This window comes from Ammodytes marinus, assembly GCF_949987685.1.
Source record: "Ammodytes marinus genome assembly, chromosome: 3".
Taxonomy (NCBI): Eukaryota; Metazoa; Chordata; class Actinopteri; order Uranoscopiformes; family Ammodytidae; genus Ammodytes; species Ammodytes marinus.
The window spans coordinates 15,528,664-15,552,216 of NC_137232.1; the positions used below are offsets into that span (position 1 = coordinate 15,528,664).

At 41.9% G+C, this 23,553-nt stretch overlaps 2 protein-coding genes across 2 annotated transcripts in view; one reads left to right on the plus strand and one right to left on the minus strand.

The window, feature by feature from the left end:
• Positions 1-13,098, minus strand: part of LOC307271029 (LHFPL tetraspan subfamily member 6 protein) — a 46,690-nt gene extending 33,592 nt beyond the window's left edge. The window contains exons 1-2 of the mRNA XM_080053550.1: positions 12,804-13,098; positions 11,439-11,988 (exon numbers count right to left, since the gene is read on the minus strand). Coding sequence (XP_079909676.1) covers positions 11,439-11,823 — 385 coding nt within the window. The 5' untranslated portion in view covers positions 11,824-11,988; positions 12,804-13,098. The remainder of the gene's footprint in view (positions 1-11,438; positions 11,989-12,803) is intronic.
• A 1,339-nt stretch (positions 13,099-14,437) lies between these two features.
• The window catches only part of cog6 (component of oligomeric golgi complex 6), a 28,993-nt gene continuing 19,877 nt past the window's right edge, over positions 14,438-23,553 (plus strand). Inside the window, exons 1-4 of the mRNA XM_080053473.1 lie at positions 14,438-14,591; positions 15,039-15,182; positions 15,609-15,680; positions 15,852-15,910. Of these exons, the coding sequence (XP_079909599.1) occupies positions 14,457-14,591; positions 15,039-15,182; positions 15,609-15,680; positions 15,852-15,910 (410 nt within the window). The 5' untranslated portion in view covers positions 14,438-14,456. The remainder of the gene's footprint in view (positions 14,592-15,038; positions 15,183-15,608; positions 15,681-15,851; positions 15,911-23,553) is intronic.

Here is a 23,553-nt window from a genome sequence, read left to right on the forward strand (position 1 = left end):
TCCAATTTGCCGGAGTAATGGTGCTTACAAATAGGCAGAGTCAGACTATAACACTAGGGTTTGGAAACTGTAATGAGGTTTCATAAAAATAAATCTATACTTCTGTAACAGCTCAGACATTGCCAGGAATAAAACATATTTCATCCCAATTTCGTTTTTTTGATTACTTTGTCCTGGGAGGATTTATCGAAATTGAAAGCCTCAACAGAACGCAGACGAATAATGGTGGTCAGTGTTTGCATTATCTTGGAGCTTTAAGCTGAAATTGGTGTTTTCATTACGTTGGTGAGACCATAAAGCCAGAGAATAACCTATATATAATCATTTCGATTCATGTAGTGTACACGACAATCCCCCCGCTGGAGACTTCAACTTGCTCGAGCAATAGATGATGAAAAACCCCTGGGTTCAGTCCCAGAATTACTTTACATCTCTCCAAGGCAAACGTTCTGTAATGTTCTGGCATAACGGTAACTACAGCCCATGTCGCTGTTGCTATGGGGACCCACCCTGGGCCAGGGACTATAGGTTGTAGTTGGCTTGTCAGGCCTGGGAGAGTAACATCAGACTGGTCCACACCCTGAACTAGAGCAGAGAGAAAAGTCACTCTGGTGGATCAAAGAGTAGCTTTTGCTCCCATGCTCCCTTTGGAAGAGAACAGAACCCCCAGCTTTCGCCTTTCATTTCATTTTTTTTTCAGTGACATTTTGTTTCTGTTTGAGCAAAAAGTACACACGCATGACTCACACGAGAACTAAGTTTAAAAGAAAGACAGAATTTGTGACGAATGGTAATAAAGTGCATGAAAGCAGTAGAGGAAAAGCTAGCATGTAGGGCAGATTGTTTTGCCGTATCTGACACAGTTTGTCAAAGTAAGCTCCACAGAGTGGGACTGCAACACTATTCTATTTCCAATTTATTTATCATAACAATTGCCTCTGCATGGCATTTACTATTAGCTTGGACAGCTCTGCACAGCTCTTCCACCGAGCTGTTCATCACAGCAATCCTATATATGGCCATCAACTCTTGCAGATCTACATAAACACATACAAATATGGCTAGAGCACGTCTTCTGTCCTGTTTATAGCCTCCTCTAGCTCTCTCTGAAGAGACGAAGCTCACTTTGTGCATTCCAGAGGCCTTGTGATATGCTTTCACAGGGCTGTACTTTAGAAAGAGCGCTTCAAAATACATCCAGTCACTCTGTCTTTTTGGTGAGCTCAATAGGCGTCCTATCTTGGGGCCTCTTACTTCTGTGAGCTTTCGCAACCATTGTCTCCTGGCTAGATAGGGTGAATTCCTGATTTCAAGCTTTTTCATGCCAGGTTTTGTTTATGTATTGCTGTTGCTGCTGGATTTTTCTCTTTCAGGTTCACAGACGGGCCAGTTAACAAGGTGATGTTTAACTTTTAAAGCGTGCCTACAATCTGCTGGAGAAGGTTAAAAATAGCCTTTGGGAGATTAACTGAATAAGAGCGCAAAGCGGTGTGTTGTTTCTTGAATCTAAAGGTTATTTGTGTCTTAACTTGCTTATCTTAGGCAACAGAACACCGACCGCTACAAGGCTGTGGGGAGTTCTCCAAATGTTGACCCTCCTCCGTCCTCCTCCTCCTCTCTCTTTATCTTTCTCACTCCCTGTCTCCCTCTCTCTCCCTTGCGTCTGCACCCCCTGCTGCCGTGGAAACCAGATCCTATAATAGGGGAGCCCACCCAACTGCTGCTGACCAGCTGGAATGAGAGTCTGGGAAGCAAAGCAGAACTGGAATCACACTGCGTCGCCCTTCAACCCAAACAGAGAACCCCTTTCCCGGTCTGCAGCCTTGGTACCTTCAAAATGGAGAAAGTAGTTCAGCTTGTGTTGTGTTAGCCTTATACAAACTGAGGAATGCACAGTTTTTATCCCTGAGACTTAATTTCATGCGGCACAATTACGAGGTTGTCATTTTATGATAATGACGGGAGTGACATTTTGCTTATTATGCCAAGGTGCCTTTGATGGTGGTGTGTTTCTGGAGGGCTTCAAAAAAAGCCCACAAAGCACATTCCACTCCTTCACATGAAGGGCTTATTTGTATTGATCACAAAAAAAGAACCACAACCACTCATTCATTCTCTCAAGGGGTCTTACCTAATCTAATTTATAAAAGCGGAATAGATAAATGAAAAATCCTTGAGTCTGTTAGCATTCGCAATCAAAATATAGATTTTAACCCACTGCTGTAAAGGCAAAAAAAAGGAAAGCTGTGAAATAGATTCAATTCAAACACTTTCTCTTGTGCAACACATACAAGCAGCACTCATTAAAATCCTCTAAAATTAAACTTGTAGTTTCAGAGGATGGGGAGTTTGGGAGGGTAGAGGGGGTAGAGGGTAACTGAAAATATTTACCCTAAATTCCCAGCATTACTTAAGGCAGACAGCAAAGACAACCCCAGGGCTCAGCACAAGAGGCTTAAAAAAACGAAACCACATGCAGGCTATATTACAGGGGCAGTCTAAAAAAACAGATGCAAGAAGCAACTAATTCACATTTCACATTATAACGTCCCTTTAATGCATGCAACTACTGTCACTGAGTCATTGACAGACGGCCTGCCACATGTGACAAGGCAAATGCATGTGCACAGGTGACTCCCGACCTCTGATCTGGTCTTCAGCTGCCTTTTACGCCACCTTCACCTGTCGTCAGTGTCTGGCACCTCGACCCCAAGAGTTTGAGGGACCCACTGAAGGGCAGAAGCCTGTGTCCCACAACAACCAACCCAAATATCATTCTCCCAAGAACAGAGGCGTATTTTTGCCCACATATCACCTACCATGAGAGTGCTGGCTCTTCATGCAGCTTTTAAACCTATTTCTGGACTTTCATGCAGAAGATGCAGGAGACATAAAGTCAAATCAAAGAAGACATTCACTTTTCACAGCGGCGCTGAAGGAGAAAAAATTACTTTAATTCCTAAGTGGGTGTTTACATTGCCTCTTTGGAGGATGGATGTTTACATTATAATATATGTAGGCTTTGAAGGCAAATAAACTGAAGACAGGCAATTACTGTGGATTCCTTGACCAAAAATAGACTGTAATATGCTGCCATTTTATTTGCAGATCTGTCTCTCCATATATCCAGCCCATATTCTATTCCTCACTAGACTGCTATTTGACCTACATGAAGGCAGCACAAAAGGACTATTGACCTCACATTCTGTCACACTGGGAAAAAATGGGGTATAATTAACTGTAGTCTTAAATGCACGGTGCCTCTGAGACTGTAAAACAGGGTATGAATACTGAGCAAACTACGTTATCCCACCGGGCTCGGACCCAATCCACTCAATACTTATTCATTTATTCAGCCGACTCATGGCCTCTGACTCCCTCAGAATTGTCTACCAGGTCAAATATGGACTTTTCCATCTTCTTCATTCCTAATTAGACATAACATGTGCTGAGATTCGGGAAAACTGGATTTCTTCGCTTTCTTTTGTTCTCTCTTTGTGTTTTCTGTTCACACACAGACACAGGGTTTTTTTCCTGCCAGAAACAAGGACTAAGACAGCTCAACCCGCATGAGAGGGGTTTATTCTTGTATCCATATACCTGTGACTAAAGTATTGCTCACTGTAAGTCTACGGGCTAGGGCTCTGACATCAAACATGCCCTCCACAATGTGTGTCACCAGTGATACAGAAAAGCGGAGCTGCCGCCATCTGTTAAGCATCTGTCTTAGCGGTGATTCATCCAGTAACACATATCCGCTGTTTTAGGTGTCACCGGCAAAGACGTGAGGTGTGTTGACAATTCCATGTCTGTCAGCTTCACCCTTTCTGTGAAAGCAGAGGTGATCATCTCAGAGAACTACTCACAGCTATGGTTCTATTAATATCAATAAATGTGTCAGTTACTTTTTTAGCCATGGTTGGGGGTTGGCTCTAGGGATGGCAATGTGAGCGATGTCAGTCCACCACTTCAGACCAGACTGAAATAGCCAATCTCAACAATTGGAGGTATGGCCATGAAATTTGATTCAGAATTTAGTGCCCCCTCCCCCCCCTCAGGATGGTGACTGCTTGTGGTGATGGTGATCCCCTTTTCCACCAAATGTGCCCAAGACGTCACTGCGCCGTCTGATGTGCTGACACATAAAAGACATGACAAGTGAAAACAGTGCCAGACCCCTGCGCACTGTGCAACTATACTGTGGTGCAAAAACAGAAAATATATACCAATGCGTGCTCTCTCCCGTGCACAAACCCTTCACGTCCCGACCGGAAACAGCGGACCTTTATTAACTCACCCGTGCGCACTCACCTCACGTGCTGCAATCAAGCTAAGTGCCGCCCGGTGTGATCGCAAATGAAAAGAGTTTTTTATACACAGGAAACCCGCCACCACTGATATGTGTTCTAAAGCACCACCAAAACCCAAATGACTTCTGTCTTAACAAACATGGTAAACAATGGAAAGCATTATGACAGATCATGGTATCTCAGCATTGTCATTGCAAACATGTTAACACGATCGTTAGCATTTGGCTCAAGGCGCCAAAGTTGCTCAGTGCAGCCGGCTGACTGTTAGTCTCTTTGATTAATCCATCAGTCAGTCTATAACATGTTGAGAGATTGCTCATCCTGAGACTACTGTCAAAGTTTTGTCCAAACAACAAGTGAACATTTGAGTTGCCAGAACCAGCAAATACCTGTAAATGACTAAGAAATGACTGGTTGGCATTAATAAATCATCAATCACACTCGATTGCCATGCTCCCTTGCTCTGTTTTACAGGTGCATTAATGCCAGACACGAACGCAAACCTCTTTTATATACAGTCTGGGATGCAGACAGGTTTTTTCTAAACGGTTCTGTTTCTGAATGACAAAACCAGCCTGATATGCAGTATGCGTACTATACTATGGCAGTGAAAACAATGACTTAGCAGAGGAACAAACTGAAATAACCCTTCTGTCTATCCTTTGGTTCCCCAGACTTCCTGTTTGACAAAACCAAATCCCTGTTGATGCGGGGCTTTCCGCCCTGTTTCTCTCCGTTTCTATCACTCTCTTTTTTTGTGTCCATTCTCTCTCTCTCTCTCTCTCTGTCTCTCTTGCTGAGCCCAGGTCCACTTTCCAGGTCAGTGAGTACTGGCCTACGTAATCTTTTTTTTATATTTTTGCCTGCAGACAGAAATGTGGAAAGCCCTTGGAAGGAGGAGGAGGAGAGAAAGAAAAAGAAAGAGTTGGAGAAGGAGAGAGGAAGGACACAGAGGGGTGGACAGAAAGCAGATTTAGGGGAAAGGTGAAACAAGCCTGAAATGGAGAGTTAAAGACTGAGGGCACTGGAAATAATAGGTGTAGTAACTTTAAAGGTTAGAAAAGGGGGCAAAGAAGGATGACTGAGTTCATCTTAAGAAGGAATGAAGGGTGAAGGGGAAGGATTACTCAGAGTGTTGGGGGGAAATAGACTGCCGACGGTGCACAGGCTACGTTTCGCTGCTCTCCGACACCAAACACCCTTGTGGTGATGGTTTGAGGAGAACTGGATGTTTAGCAAAAAAAAAGCTGCCGAGTCGAACGAGCTTGTTTCAGTGTTACAAGAGTGGTTTGCACTTTAGATAATCAATCAACAAGGAGGAAGAGACGTCCACTTTATAACCATCAGCGGCCGGAAACACGAGCAATGAAGAGCGAGATCGCGTTCTAAAAACCATTACACAAAGTCTTGTCCACCGTTAAAAAGGGCCCCGGCTTTCCCCTCTCAAACATATGGGCTGCAGCGATCTCATTAGTTTTATGCAATGCCTACTTGGCAGATGAGACAGTCTAGTCCATCATCATCACTTTAAAACTGGCAGGCCTGCGAGGAGGCTGGAATACAGATGCAGGTTTTTTGGAAGTGGAAGGATAACAGGGGCGCGTCAGGGAAGATTTAGCCATTGTCTCGGATATGTCTCGTGATCCGACACCATTAAACAATGACACGTGTCACCAGACTCTGCATGTCCCGACAAAATACTCCCCTGGAAAATAAAATGAGCTCTTCATCTGAAAAGCCGGCGTCCTCATATGGATGCCATTTCATTTTGTTGTATACCTCTTGAAGTGAGTGTTGGTGATGAGAGGGGAGTGGAAGCACAGCACACATTCTGGGACTGGGCCCGATCCAGCTGGCAAGAGCTCACAAAGCCGACACAAGGACAAAGCTCCTGGCTGTGCTGGTATGGCTCTCAAAACAGGACAACACACTCCTGTGCCAAATAGCCCCTTGGCAACATTATTATGGAAAGCCACCATGGCGGGCCTGTCAGTAATTTATTTACATGTCTTTAAATTCATCGTCCGTGCCCATGCCCTTGACATACACTTTGAGCTAGACGGAGGTTGTCCAGACAGACATGGTCAATTTAATTTCATCTAGCCTGAATAACACATGGCCCGGGATACTGTATTATTACATGTTGTGTATTATAGGTCAACCTCAGAGCAACTCAAGAACGTGATACATTTAGAAATGGAGGCAAGCTTAACTGAAATGTAATTCATGTGTGTGTGTATCCAACTCTGCTGCTTCATATTGTTATGAACGCCAATATCATTTACTGACATTCCACACCAGTCTGGGTAAACGAGATGTTGGCACAAGGGTGTAAAAAGAGCCAATCATCCAGAAAACAAAATGGGGAAGCTTTCCCAGAAGTCAACACAGCCAATTATTTAATAGTTCAGATGAACCATGGCAGCAGTGGAGGCTGGTGTAGGAAGTACTCAACTAGCACGGCCAACAGAACGTGAACAATGTTGAGGCCAGGCTTCCCCCACTAAAATGTCCCTTTTTCCCTGTCAGACCAGCCTAATAAGGTTTCATCCACTTTTAGTAAAATATGTTTCTACTTTCACTATATTATTGTTTTAGTTTTGATTTTTCATAAATTGTCTAATCACTGATATGCTATTAGCCCATCCTGCAGGACTGACAAAACTCCAAAAACTGTAAAAAGTTCAAGGTACTGCTCCCAACAATGACAGACATAATTAGTCTACAGATTCCCTGCTGACCATAACCTTCCCTTATGGCTGCAAAATATGCTGCGTTGTGCTGTTTTAAAACTTTTTTTTCTTTTTCTTTTTCACAACCCTTGGGGACACTACACCTCATAGGTCTGCACCTCCTCTGAAACAGCAGCAGCAGCAGCTCATATGAAGTCATCTGGCATAGCCCACATAATGTACCAACACATTCCCTGCAAAGGGCCATGTACAGCCCGTCATGCATCATACTGTTTGTCTTGTTATTGCACCCTCAGTTTCAAGGACGCAGCAGTTCAACACCTTCTCAAAACAATACAGAGCCTCTATCTGCCCGGCATTAGGAAGCTATATCTGCTGACATTTCTATCAAGAGTCAAAATGACTTCAGTCCAGCTGACATTCTCTGCAGGTCGAGGCAATCTTCTTGAGATTTCGGTCATTTTTTGGAACAATGCTTTATCCCTGCCTCTCTTGCTGTGACTAGTGATGTTGTTTCAATTGCTGAAATCGACCTTTGTTTTTGTTGGGGATCTTGGGAGCTTTATTCGAGACAGCTCTTCTTAAAAGGGGAACAGGGTAGAATTGTCGGTAAAATGAACTAGGTTTACTTTTGCAATAACACACTGAATGGATGGATATCACCAAACTCCTTCAATGAGCAGCACAGCCAAGCACAAAAGGCAAAGCGATTAAAAACTTTCAGCTCAAAACTAAAATACAAAAGCTAGTCAGACAGTGCACAATCAAGGTAAAGAAAGGGGCTTTTATAATTTTCCTAAATTTTAACTCCAAATTTAACTTCTAGCACTTACGGTATCTTTTTCAGAAGAGTAGTTACACCGCTGTGTCCTTTTTTCTTTCTTTTTTTCCAAACTCCAAAAGCTCGGCAGTCATTTCAGAAGTCACATTTTAAGTTTGTTTCTGTAGGATATTAAATCATTCCCAAGTCTTCCCACAGGCAGATCAAACATCTCAATGTATATGCCCCCACAAATGAGAAATATTACAGAGGGAAAGTAGTATTTGAGTATGGAGGAGAAAAAAGACTGTTAGAAAATGAGTTGGTGAGGCCCCAGGCTCCCATCACTATCCCTAATGTTTAATTGGTGATGGAGCAGACCTGTCAACCAATCACAGGGCCTGTCAAACTGTCAGTCATCATGGGGCAATCATACAGTCTATGGGGGCAATCAAATAGCAAAATGTCAAAGTAAAAACTAGCTGTCAGGTGCAGAGGGGAAATAGATGTAATAAAAGGGGACACAAAAGCATAAATTAAAACATGTTGTAGTGCCGATGGGGAATACAAAGTATGTGAAAACGTACAGGTCATAAAACCTGCCTGTTGAAAACAAATGTTCAAAACTACCCCCCCCCCCCCCCCCCCCTCGGTGTTCACATTTCTTCTTATGACACCCAAAAGACAAGCTGAAACTTTGCAGTGAAACCAAATCCTTAACAAATCAAATCCAAGTCAAGAATCTTTTAATGTATGGAACTCCCTTCTGTGCCACATTCCCTTGGAGTCTGCAGCACTGCATAACTTAGACGAGGAACTACAGTGAAGGCAGTTGTTTAATGTAAGCAGCACAAAGTTCTCAGGCCTTTGATTTATGAGCCAGAACCGTCTCAGACTCTCATGCTCTCACACTCCAACTCTCTGGCCTTGTAGAGGAAAATCTTGGCTTTTGCCATTACCAATTACCCAGCTCTGGAACAACTTGCCCGTGGCGCTCTGGGAGAAAAAAAGCAATATAAAGAGGTAAACAACAACAGTCTCGACAATAACAGTTATTGTAAAAAGTTTATTCTTTCAGTCGGAGCTGCCTCTAATGAGATATGGCCCTGATGAGGAATCCTTTCAGCTCTAATCTATTTCATGGGAATGAGATAAATAACAGATGGATACAGAGCAGTGGATGTTTTACTTGTGGCGGCCCAGAGGCCCTGGCTTCTGGTGAGACACTCTTCATTAGTGGCTCACAATAGGAGCCGAGGAAACACAAAAGGAGGAAGACACTGGCTTTGGACGGTGAACCGTGAGGTGAATTCACTGTTCACCTCATTTGCTCTCTCTTGTCTGCTCCCTGCTAATCGCTGCTCAGGTCTGATCATATCTCTTGGCACACGTTTTGTGTTACTTCGTGCGACTTACTCTGCCCGCCTTCTGACATTTTCTACACTCTTTGTTAGTGATGGAAGACAATGCACGGAGCAGCCCACTGAGCTTCCCAAACGTGTCACTTCCAATTAGCCCCTCTGAGACATCTCTGCCCTTTGGCTCGGCAGCATTAAAGTTGAAAGAGAGCCGAGCAGTGCCCCCTCACATTGTACCCCACCCTCCTTTTCTCTCTTTCTCCATCTAGATTCCTGGATTTTTGAGTCCACGAAAGAGAGAAATCACAAGAAAGACAAGGCAAGGATTTTTCTTTTTTAATCCTACTACAACCCAAAATAGCAGCTTGCTGTAATGCTGTATGTATGGAGCTGCCGTGAGCTTAAAAGGAGCTCCCCTAACATAAAAGTGCACATTCCTGAATAAACCAGCCGGCCTTCACCTTGATCATCCTCCAAATTATACATCATTAATACTGATGTTCCTAAGTAGCTTATCCTTTTAGAACGAGGACGTGTCACATCGCGGTGGTAGATTTATCCTTCTCGGCAGCTCTGTCAAATCTGCCTACAACCTGCTTTTCTGTCACTTATCACTTTCTAAAGCCAATCTGAAGTGATGGGGGATTGTAAATAGTGGAGTGGTGAGCCACAGTATGTGAGCAAACGCTTTGAGTTAACGAGAGGGCTGGAGCGCTGCAGCTTCTTAAACTAGGGCAGAGGAAAGTACAGCTTCAATGGAAGCCCTCCCTCAGACCTCACGTTTCAGGGTAACACATGCGCCAAAAAACAACAGTAAACACACAAACAAAGCTGGTGCCGTGCGGTACACCGTGCGCACTCAAACAAACACAAAAAGACCTTTCTATAGCCAAAGCAGTGACATGGACTGGACAGTTTTTTTGCAAAAAGAAAGAGAATGAAAAAGGGCGTGGGTTTCTTTTCAACTTGAAGGGGCACATTCTGGATCAAACCGAGAGTGCAAAATCTCAGTGACATATTTTGGGCATGCGTGTAGCCCAAATTAAGGCCATTTTTCCATCATTTGATCTGTCAAACTATAAACAAAAGAAATTAATTCATGCCAAAAGTCTGCAGCACATAAGAGAAAGAGTATGAAAAAAATGTAAAAACAAGTAGGAAACTCTTTCCATCAAATGATATGTTCCAGCTATATGTGAGCCTAAACCAAGCTCTCTTAATCTGAACCAAAAGATGTTCCAAACATGTGCATGAAAGGTAGTCAAGCATTTATTGCAACACAAGTTAAAAAACAATAGGGAATCAACAGTTCAGTTTGATAATAAAATTAAATTGAAATTTCCTTTCATAATGCCTCTCAGTTCAATATAACAATGTGCATAATTGTATGTGTTGTTTTTAAACTGCATGAGTTAACAACTGTAAAATAACCCAAAGTTAATAAAATGAGCGACATCTCACTTTCTTGTGGGGCCGAGTATCTAAGGAAAAACAACAGCTCCTCTGAGACACAAATCAGGTTTCTTTGGCCCAGAAAAGTTGGCAGGAGCTGAAGTTTTCATGGTTATCAGGATGTCTATGCCTCCTTGTTTCATCACTAATGAGATTTAGTTTCACGAACAACACTGTAGGAGAGTTCAAACCAGATTTGATAAGAAGTTAATTACAACCATCAAAACCTCCCAGTTCTCTATACACATCCTATTAACTCTTACCATATCTATGTTATTGCAAATCAGCTGTCCTTTGCAGTCTTTGAATGCAAAATAAATCATTTTACAATATGTGAATCTGAAAGTTCAAACTTGACAGACCCAGATCTCTTGTAATTATAATCAGGCCTTCTGCTCTGCACACCCTCAGTCATATAATAATAACAATAACTTTATTTGTATAGCAACTTTAAAAACAGTAGTTTACAAAGTGCTTTGACAGAGCGAGGAAAGAAGAACCACATTGATCAGCGATCACTGCAGGCCCATTCACACATGCAATAGGACTCGGAAATGTTCCGTAGCATTCCCTGGGTGAGCTGTAAGTGTGAACACAAATGTCCAGGTTATTAGACCCTGCCCTTACCCGGGTGGCCCCCCTAGACCTAAATCCCAAATTCTAGCATATGCGAAAACATCCAACATGTACAATCTCCTGCTGTGTGCAGCATGTGTGAACAGGTATAGATCCGGACATTTTCTGGGTCCGATTGTCCGGATGTTGTCCAGACAATCAGCAGTTTGTGTGTGAAAGGAACTAAATTGTGTCTTGGTTTGTTACAGGTGCACTACGCAAACAAATAACCTCAGCGAAAGCCACTCACCTCCGACAAACTGGATGCCGCCAGCCACGCGTCCGATGGTGCGCGAGATGAGGTCGGAGATGCAGCAGCCCATGAGAGCCGTGAGCGCCACCAACAGGAGGAGGCCGCAGCCTACGCCCGTCACCACGGTGCAGATCCTCCACTCCAGGCTGGGGATGCCATTAAACGAGGCGTAGCGCCCGCACTGCTCCAGCATGACCGTGGCCTGTCTCTCCTCGTCCCTTACCGGGTAGGAGCAGCGCCGGAAGGTCCCAAAGCTCACGGGCTTGTCCATCTGTGTCCCCAGCAGCCAGTAAGGCATGAAGAAGCCAACGCAAGAGGCAGCCGCGCAGAGCAGGGACAGCAGGGCCCAGATCACACCCGCACACGTCAGACTGGACGCCATGGTGGTTGGTATAAAACACACTAACTGTGAATGGTGGTTTTCACACAATCACTGGGACTGAACAGTAGTTTGACGGAGCAGTATGCTGTGTTGTAGCAGGGGGGAAGCTTTGCAGTGAGCATTTAACACTGGCAAGTCTTCACCTTTCTCAGTGACTCCGGGTCCCTGTCAGGAAGAAGAGGAAGAGACACATATCATATGTGGAACAGGTTTTAAGCTTTTGGAGAAAAACAAATCACAGCAAGATAAGTTGAAAACCTGTTCCCAATTATATGTGCAGGTTTAACCAAAGATGAAAGCATGACAGAATCCAAGGAAGAGACTTGTTCTCATTAGCGGGATCTTCTATCTGTTAAGTACTTCAAGATACAGCCTGATTTAATAAGAGTCAGACTTTTACAGTGCAGTTTTGAATTGATTCACTTCAGCAAAACACAATCCAATAATGATTAAACTCAGGCCAATAAATAATCAACTCCAGTTTGATAAGCAACGAGAGCAACAATGATTCCATTTATATAAGGCTGTTCCTTTATTATCATATGGGGACATAGTAACATACTGTAATAACAACGACTGAACCCAAACAGGTAGCCTATTATTGAGACAACTGTTGATATTAATGGATATCTATATTTGACCATCATTTTAAAAGCTAAATTAAACAATGTTAACTCTTTTACAAAACAGAAAACACTTTTAATGTATTGCACACATAACAGCAAAACTGCATACAATGCAGCCTTTATTGGGCTATAACAATGTTATATAAATAAAATCCATTAAGTAGCACAAAACCAATGCAAAGTGGACATTTAGTTTAGACAATACCCTATAAATCCCTGCATAAGCTGCCACAACAGGAGTATAGTGATTTTTTTCCTTAGGGGTGACCTATAGAAAACGCTATAGGCTACCATCGCAGTGCTCACACTGTAGGAATGCGAATAGAGAAACCAGAGAAAAAGAAGAAAGCTTACATGTTGGGAGACCTCCGGGATAAGGTGCGCTCGCTGTACGGTGAGGGGTTATTTCCATCTGCTGGCTCCAGCTGTGTGTGTGTGTGCTGGGTCTCAAAGCAAACTTTTATACAGTCGAGGAGAACCGAGAAAAGAAATGCGTTTGACCTAAGAATGTAAATCCAAAAAGTGAACGTAGAATCCGCTTACAAATCACTTCCTACCCATCAATACAAACAACCGGGACGGAGATCAATTATTCACTCCTGTGCGGTGCAGAAACGTGCAGCGCTGACTGACTGGAGTCCTGTTTCCACATTCCTGCTCCGCGAGAGAGAGAGAGAGAGAGAGCGAGAGAGAGAGCGAGAGAGAGAGGCGGGCGGGAGAAGGGGGCGAGTCCATGAAACACTCTCGGGAGGTGACCATCTATCACACAAATCCCCACCCAGGGGCCGGACTCACCGCTACTATCATTCCCCCCTCATGCTCGTGATGCATTCATGTACGCCTCGTAAACTTTTTCAGCGCACTTGGCAACAAGCATGAAATATAATAAACCTCAATGGAGGTAATTAAGTGATAAAAGTATTTTGTATGATAGCATAAGCCGAAAAATAGTAAACTATAAATAAATCTCTTAATTACAAGTAATTAAGTTGTCTCATTTCCACATTGAGGGTTTCTTGAATCAAGTCATTGTTTGTTGTAGGCTAATTTCATATTTTCAGGTGGATATACATTTTTGGGTACATTTCTAGCCTATACATATGTAGCATAATTATGTTTTTTTAAGTGTAGGAAATAGGCATACGTGTTGACACATGAACCTGTCTTTTTTTAATTAAATTTGTTTTGTAAAAAATGATTTGGCTAATACAAAAGCATTATTTTTTAAGTTTAATGCTGGGTATAATCACCTATACTATCCACAATGTTATCAATAGCCTAGTTCTATTTCAAGATTTCTATTGTAAAAACAGATGCGTTCGCCAAGTCCACTAGTGACTGAAAATAAACAATAATGTGTTTCTTTTTTAAATTTTCTAAATATATAGTTTATTACATGGGTGTTTAAGTTGAATATGTATATGTCCAATAGCAATTGAACGCATCATTGCTCTCTGCTCTTTGATTTGTTACGTGTTAACATGTTCCTGTGTGTGTCTGTGTTTGTTTCTGTGTAAAAATAGAGGTTGTTTGCCTAAAGAGATTTCTAACCTCTTTGGACATGCTTTAATTTGGACATCTCTTAAAAATGTGGTTCCTTTTTTCTTTTCTGTTAAAAGTGAAAGCCGACCCAATAAACTGGTTAAACGAGCCCCTTGAACCCACCGCCCAGCCTTGTTAAGCAGATGACTTGGAAATTATTATTTAGTTACAGAGCATGTGTTATTCGGTAGGCTACTTGGAATAACATCATAACACAAAGACAATGATTAAGAGGAGTGAAACAATATGAGGAAATATTTCATTAAAAATAAATAAAAATAACATATCATCATCAGTCATTAATACCATCCTCCATTTGATAAACAACATATTTAATATTTCAGCTAAAATACAAAACCGCGAAACGGAACGTTTCTCTTCAAGGGATCTACACGCCGGGCGGACGGTAATTTGGCATGGACCAATTTTTTTTTCCTAAAGTTGACGTGGAAGTGTTTGTATACAATGGCTGATACTAAGGTAGAAATGTCAACTGATAGCCCCACTGTGATACAGAACGCAAATGCCAATCCTCAGCCCAATAACCCGCTGTCAAGGAAGCTTAACAAAATATTGGAGACGAGGCTTGACAATGACAAGGTAAGGTGGAAGAGTTTAGCTTATTGCTAACGTTAGCCAAATCTGAAAACTAGTCGCGTTGCAAACTGGACATTACTGTGGTCTGAGGTGATGTCACCCAACCGCAGGTGAATATTTGGAGGAAACGGTATTGCTCCTCACTAGTTGTGGTTAAGAACAGTAAAAATGTCGTGCATAACACGCATAACATGTTTAGCATTTGACAGTTGGGGCTGTCGCTGCAGTCGGTCAACGGTCTGATTGCAACTCTGAAGATTTTTCTGTTTGCCTTCTAACCTGTAACCTTTAATTTGCTTGTTTATACTGTCTTTTCAATGCAAATTCTTTTAAATGTTTAACAACTTGTCTGTGTTTGTTGCCTTGCCAGTTTAGTTTGAAGTACACTGTTGGTATCTCCATCAGAAACACCTTTTCCCAACATCCCTGTGTCCTTTGTGTGTGTTGCAGGAGATGCTGGAGGCTCTGAAGGCGCTCTCTGTGTTCTTCACTGAGAACAGTTTACGCACCAGGAGAAATCTACGTGGAGACATAGAGAGACGAAGCCTGGCCATCAACGAGGACTTTGCACGTATATTTAAAGAAGTAAAAGAGGTAAGGTTACACAGTCACATTTTGAAAGCATATACGGTTTGTTGCCCTTAAGTAACAACAGCTGAAGCATCAGTGCAGTGTGTTGGGAATATTCACAGAATGTTTCTAAATTGTCAACTATATTTTACCAACACAGGCCCTGGTATTTTGTTACATTAATAAAACAGTTTTTTGCCTAGAGACATGGCTGTGATAGTGATGTTGAACAGTAGATTTGATTTGTTAAGTGAATTTTAAAGTTCAGGCGGTGACAAAGAATGATATTTATCTTAGCTATGCGAGGATACTACTATATTGAAGTTCTTTTTACACAGAAAGCACAGCAACCTGTTGCGTCTTTAGTAATTGAGTATTTATTGTATGAGTAAAAGGGGTACTAAATCTGCCTTAGTTGCTGTTGTAACTGTGACTTTATGTTCTCCACAGGAGCTTGAAAGTGTAAATGAGGATGTCCAGGCCATGAGCACATGTTGTGAAGAAATGACCAATAGACTAAAGGTATGACAAAGCTCTAAAGCCAAACTATTTAGAACAACAATGTAGTATATTTGTTTAAGCTTGGTATTAGTATGGTTTGAATGAATGTTATTCATTTCTTATGAATTATCTATTCAATTTGACAACATAATGTTTGCAAGTCATCTTTTAAAAACAACTTCTCTTCATAAGGCTGCCAAGGACCAAACTCAAGACCTCATAGTCAAAACCAACAAGCTGCAAGGAGAAAAGTGAGTTGATTCTAAAGCAGTCAAAGTTGTGTTTGTGTGTACTGTGTATGTGTGTTGCCTATGACTGTATTTGTCTAGAAATCTTTACTGTCTGACTTACCGTAGTATCTTCATAGGCATTTCTGAGATACACATATCTTACAGTTCGTAGTCTACATATTTGTGTTTGCTTCTACATGAGTAACTTACACACAGTGACCAGAAAAGTACAGTAGTAATATTCATACTACTACTGTAGGGCAATTTACTGTTTTCTTGTTTGTCATACATACATGGTTCCGGCAAAGGAGCAAGAACACACAAAAGCTGGAGATAAAAAATGGAACAATTTATTAACTAAAATTATTTATAAAGCAACACCTTTATATATGAGACATCTGTAACTCAGTCTTGTGTGAGTGAAGTGATGATGAGTGAAAAATAGTTATAGATAGTTAACATCTTATAATAGTTAAGATGTTATACGGTGAAAGAAAAGACAACAAAAACACCCTTGTAGAAAATGAGCAACACATCCTGAACTGTCCAGTTTTTATGACTTGTCAGCTTATCAGTCCAGGTGCACTGAACTCAGCCAGCCCACCACCTTCAAGGAGAGGGGAAACACAAGAGTAGAGACACAGCAAGGGTCGTCACATGTTTGACAGTGAGTTTATCAGAAAGCAGTTAATATAGTTGCACTGTAACTTTTGGGGCCAAAGTTTAGTATTTTTGTTTTGGACTGCACTATATCCGAAGTCCCTTCCTGATATATTGCTTCATAAATGTGGCTGACAGAATGTGCAATGCAGTTCAATTCTGTTTTTTAATTTACAGCCTCATATTGTTCTGTAAAATTTAGTGTGCACTCAATAAACCTCAGTAGGACTGAAGATTACATAATTGATGAAGTATTTTGTTCTTGTACTAAGCGCATTACTCACTTCCAGACAAGGTTTGCTGTGGGAATTAATCAAAAGACTCTAAAGACTGTTTCATCATTGCAAGCACAAGTCATTTCTCAATCTGATTGTAACTAAATTGTCACCTAAATATAGATTATTAATACATGATGATGAGGCTGCCATGCTCAACTTTTTAACTAGCTTTTGGGAAAACAACTTTATTCCAAACCATCTGCAAAAAGTTTAAATAAATATTTTACCTTCTTTTCAGCCCTATTCTTTTGTGAAGGTACAGATCATTTTTTAAAACGTATTACATATGTCACTCATATAGAGGCCTCTGCATCATTTCAAAGCTAAACACAATCACTTCGCTTTTTTCCGGTGTCTCATTTCCATAGAGAAATCACTCCTTTTCCTATTTATATACGTTTACAGATTGATGGAGCTTCAATCAGCATGGTTCACGTTGCAAGTGATAAGCTTTTATTGCACTCATGTTGTGTGGAAAAATGAGAGCTTTCTTAATGTGCTAGCATTTCCTTGTTTTCAAGAGTTGCCTCTGACAGAAGTCGACCGTTTACCCATTCAGTTAGAACCATCCCTATGCATTAAAATGTTCTACTTACCTTTTGATATATTTAAGAAAGTGTTCGCAAATAAAGATGTTACCCATCAAGTCGAAACACTAATGAGTTGAAGACATTTCTGGGTTGTGAAATACAGGCTTCTTTTTAAGTGTCAGAAGATTTGGTGCAGGGGCAGGATGAGCTGGCAAGCACATCTTTATTTTTGATGAGGAGGAATGAATGATTCATGAGCTTGATGAATATTTCCTCTGCAGTCGTCTATTTGCATATGGAGGGCAGCGATCACTATTAATGTAGCTTTATTTGTTTTATGCGTCACGTCTCGCGATGTTTGGCCTTGAGATACACATCAAAAGCATTTCCTGTTTACACTGTGTTACTCCCTGATCTCATTGAAGGCAGCTGATTACGACCTGGGTGCAGCCCATTAGCACACTCTTGTATTTGAGCGTGTGTATTGAGATTTGCTGACAACACGTATTAAGAGCCATCAAATATGCAAATCCTATATATATGTGTGGAGTCGGACACTGTATCTTGTGTACTCACCCAGCCACAACTCTTGGAACACTGATGGATTTATTTTTGTTGTGTGTTGAAATCCTGCCAATACAATTAATGTAGGTATCGTTAATCTAGGAGATTTGTCCGGGCAGAGTGTGACAGGGATGATGGAAATAAACCATCCGCTTCCCTTAGCTGACGTCTGGGGGTTGTTGTGGGGTTCATTAGCATTGGTGGCGGCTGTGACCTCAGTGCCCAGTGACCTTGTGAGTTGTCATGGAGGCAGGGGGGCGGACTGGGAACGATAATGTAGATTTCTGGCAAAAGACACTGGTTGTAGCTGTGTGATGTACTGCTGCAATTCCATGCTCTGCTGGCACAGTGTCGGCTGACCTCATTGACGAAAAGGTGACATTTGAGGGAAAGGGAGCGAGATTGAAAAGAAGGAGATGAGCGCTGAATACGAGAGCAGGGTTGGGACGTCAGTGGGGATAAAGCCTTCAGCAAACACAAGAAGACAATGCATTAAAGGTGGAGTCAGTGATTTTGAGGAAATCCCTTTTTGTCTAAATCAGTGAATATCTCCTCACAATTTTTTTCACCACACGTGAGGACTTGACAAAAGTGATTTTGACAATAAGCATTTTCCAGAATCACTGACTCCACCTTTCAATACAAGTCAAATGGCTTTGTGCAGGGGGGTCTTGATGAAGATAAGTGGTCAGAGATTTTATATGAATGCCCTTCTGCGTGGCCCCCTGCCTCGCCTTTGTCTTTTTATAGGACCCCATTGGGACCTGCCGTCCGTCATGACATTTTCATTGGCGGGACCACAATGACCCCACACAGCCAGATGGGAGAGTGTCTGCACACGAGGCTCTGACCTTGTCTTTAGCTGTTTGGTCTCAGAAGAGCTGCCAAGGGAAGTGTGTGCCGTCGAGCTGTCCTCACTGCACCACACCACTCCACATCTATTTCAGGACACACACAATATCCTCTCTGCAGTCCCAAGCCACTATCTTTTTTTCCTGTGTTTCCCCTGGTGACACATACAGTATCATAGGCAGTGATACATCCACAGCATAATCTCACATACATTTTGTGCCCATATGGCAGCTGTAGTGAGACAGAGAGTTCAGTTTGTTCTCAGAAGCTGTGCGGATGCTCCTGATGGGTATAAACCCCGGGCAGAGCAGGGCCTGTCTAAGAACTGCTTATCTTATCTCCCTAGTGGCACTGCATCATTTGTCACCTCTAATGAAATAGAAAAGGAATGACAGGGCGGATTGTTTAGCTGTGTACAGAAGTGAAAGGTGGAAAGAGTGCGAGCCTATGAGAGGAGCCGACCTGTGTTTGTCCGCCGGCCTTTACACGAGCATGCTCTTTTGTTTTGGGGCCGGTGCTGTACAAAGACGCTGTCAGCAAGAGCAATGAATAGGTGTTGTGAATAGGTGTTGTGTTGTGTGTGTTGTTCCATGATCACCCGTCATGCCCCGTGTGAAAACTGCATTAGCGTGACAGTTTGTGTATCCGTCTCTATCACCTGTGTGACTTTGCAAGCAGCAGGATCTGCAGGTGTTGGACTACTATTAGTGTGAGATATCTACAGTGTGCCTACTTGGCCGCATGCCAGAGACCAATGTAGGTACATTTAGTAACCACAATTAAGATTTACCTGTTTTGGCTCAAGGCAGCCACTCTTTTCCCATAGTTAATTCCTGCAGCACCTGATCATTTATCACAGACTCTGAACTCTGATTTTCACAGAGGCAATTTCTCCTAAAAAAATAAAGCAAAGGCTCTCAGTGTGACTTCTGCATAGGTCACTAATATATCAAGAAACACTGGAGAAAAAAGCAACAGGGATATTAGAGGGTAAATGACGACCTGTGTAAAAATGACACTTAAGCCTTATTAAGGCTCAGCTGGCTGTTAATGATACGGCTGTGACTATGCCTTTGTGTTTGTCTGATGTGAGTGCTCGCACTCTGTGATCATTGGCACGTGGCTAACTAGCTAACTGCTTTGTGGATGCAACATTTCCACACAAGCCTTTGAAGTGGCCCTTAATGTATTTAAATGGGTAATCGACCCACATGGTTTGGAGCAACTTCTGAAAGGGCTGGTCACTCACTTTTTACAGAAAACAGTTGAGCTCCTCATCCATTCCGTCTGATTATCAGTCAGTTTTCTCAATAAGGAATGAAAATATGACCATTAAATCTTTTCATGGAAGTCAGTTGTTGACGTTTACTGTTTCTCCACTCTGTATAATATCTAGTGAGCTTGGTAAATGATATTCACTGATGAAGCGCTCACATTTTTATAAACTTGGTGCCGCACTCTCAGGCTCTGCGTGATTAAATTATTTCAGTTTGACAGTTTTGGGCTGTTTATGAGACTGCGCTGTGTTATACTGCTTAAGCGATTGCTGTGCTTGAACAGACAAAATCAATTGGCCTAGTTTGGAAATCTGAGCACAGACACAACAGGCACAGAGACCAAAGTTAACGCACTGTGCAACTTGTATTCATCCCATCATCTAACGTTATGTAACCCGGATCTAATTGAACTTTTTTAATAATTACTAATTGGAATTTTATGGGCATTCTCTGAGAAAAGATTACATCATTCAGTTCACTTTCGTTTGAAGCACTAGCCCACAGCCTCTGCATACTTTTACCTTTACAGTGTGTGTGACGTTGCCCGATCCACTCAAGTGTGCTGCCTCTCCCTGGTATTCAGTAATTGCAGTCTGGAGAAGAATGTGTCATGTCCTGACAGCACTGTGTAGGAAAAAACGATCCTGCTGCTCCACTGTTGCCTTGCCCTCTGTTGCTCTGCTGCTCCCACAATCCCCCACAATCCCCTCTGTTCTCCTCATGTAGTTCAGGCGTATGCGGCCTGTCTTCTCTGTGTTGTGATTTACATCCTGGAGGAACTGGTCTGTCACTCTCGGACTAGAACAGGAGAAAGTGTGGGAGCGTTTTCATATCTTCTAAGAGGTGATTCTGGTTCCAAGTTTCAACATGCCAGGAAGAGTTTCCTCTGCGGCTTGTGATTTTTGCCATGTGCTTAGACAAACTGATACTGATTACTGTCAGTAAGTAACTTTATTGATGTAGCACCTTTGAAAAGGAATAGAGACACACAGTCATTCACACAGGCAAACTCAAAAAACCTAGATGGAAACACAACGCATAGTGAAAGAGAATAACACATATACTAAGACATTTAACACGATTAAAAAAGCCTAAAAATGTACAATGATGGCATAAAACACGGCAAAGGTAAATAAGGGATTGGGTACATTTGCTGCTCACAAGGTCATATTTCTGTCATAAGAAGTTAACTATATAATGAATGGTCAAGTGGGTAGTAGGTAGAGTCAGTCATTCTGGAGAACACTTGTTGTTAAAATCCCTTTTTGTCAAAATCAGAGAATATCTTCTCACGATCTGCTACCTGTATGCACTGTGTGTGGGCGCTTCTTGACCCTTAAGTTTCCCTCATAAAAATTGTGAGTACTACTTCAGTGGATTATTCAAGTCCCCTCTTATCACAAGCTCTCTTAGAGACACCAGCCCTGGGTAGAAAATGCAGTATGGCATGTTTAAATGTGACCGATGAGATGGGGCTTATGAAGCTTTTATGACCATTAGGACGGTCGCGTGGCCAATCCACTTCGAGTCCCATAAAAATGGTGTGTGGGACCTTTTTGCCCTTAGAGTTAATGGTGTGCATGTGTGTGAATCTGTCTGTTTTTATCACTCCTCCAGTGACGATAATAACTCAAAAAACCTTTTTATCGATAGAAAATCCATCTTTGCTCCACAGTTGCTTACTATAGAACGAATGATTCATCCAATTAGATTTTTTTTGTAAAAGCTTGCTGCATAAATTTGCATATTGGTGATAAAATCTTGAGACAATTAGAGCTCCTCGCTCTACCAGTTTACAGATTTCACATTAATATGGCTCATGTGCTTCTGTGAAGACCAGCATGTTCACACGGAAATGGTTTCTCTAATTTATTCATCAGGCAGTTTAATTAATGACCTCATTAGCATAGCTTGTTAAGTTCTATATATCACTGTTAATTGTGGCGGCATATCAGGTAGCCTGAGTGCATTTTGTTTTAATGTATTATCTGCAATTATCAGTTTTCTCTTACTCCAATTCATTATTTCAATTTTCTCTCCTGACTTGAAGTGCATTGTGTTGTTATACACACATGTGCACTTGTGCAGAGGCGGGCAAATACCTTTTTTAATACAAAAACATTGTCTGTCTTCTGTTACATTGCCTTAATGATGTACTTCAAATACACAAGTCTATAGAATCAAATATGTATTCTATTGTTGTCACTACTTACACATTTGATGCTAGTGCCAGGTTGCTTTGATGAAGTACATTTTTAAAGTATTCTACCCAAACTTATGGTGGTCAAATTAAAGGTGTTGGTGAAGCCAAGCTGTTGTCTTTGTGTGAGGGCTCAAACTTAAACCTACGACTAGGCATGAGCCGGTATGATATTCTGAGGGTATGATTACCTCAAGCAAAAATAACATGATTTCACAGTATTACGGTGTTGCGATTACAACTCTCAAATGTGTTATTTTGAAATGAAACTTTCCTTTCCGGCTGAACACAATCTTTAAAAAAAAAGGATATTACAACATAATACAATAAATATTTGAATTTTTCGAAAGGAAATCGCCATAAAAGCAGTCCTTTTTAGGTGAGCAGCTAAACAAGGTTTTAAGAGACATGCTCACTTTCTACACATTTCTCTTTTAGTAAAAGTTATGATGCAGGAATATTCTGAACATTAATAAACATTATACAGCAGTTGGTTCTGACAGAGTTATTGGGTTGGACGAGAGACATTCCATCAATAAATAAGACTTCTTCAAATCGCGGTATCCCTTGAAACCGGTTATCAGCCCATGCCACCCCACCGCGACCTGTGTGAAGGCCTAAGGTACCTACAGGTTCTTTCATGTGAGGCTCTGCGAGCTGGGCGGAGTAATAGTAAATCATAGAATCTTTGAACAGATTTAGCACCAGTTACTCTCAGTTGGCTAGGCAGTGCTAATGGCCGCATGAGAGACAATGCTCAGATAATGTTGGCTTCTTCTCTTCCACCAAAACAACTCTGGAGATTTACTGCCCCAGCCTAGTGTTCACAGACTGGATGGAGAGAATATAGATGAGCTGGTTTTGGATGGAGAGATTGGGGACAGAGGGAGGACTCTCTCTTGTTCTGCTATCCCATGACAGAGTTCCATGTTTGACTGGGGCGGTTGCTATGGTCACTATTGTGTCGGGACACTTATGATGACACTGATCGCTCCGCTGTTATTAATAGTGAGAAGAAAGCGGTCCAGTGTTCCCAGTGTCCTGCTCTGTATTCTTTTGTTTCTCTGGACTTCTTACCCTGTTGTTTTTTATTTTCTCAATGCTGCCTGCACATGATATCTTTACTCTGAGTCCCACCCTGTTGCAGCCTATCACTTCTCTCTCTTGAAAAAAAGTGTGTGTGTGTGTGTGTGTGTGTGTGTGTGTGTGTGTGTGTGTGTGTGTGTGTGTGTGTGTGTGTGTGTGTGTGTGTGTGCGTGTGTGCGCGTGTGTGCGTGTGTGTGTGTGTGTGTGTGTGTGTGTG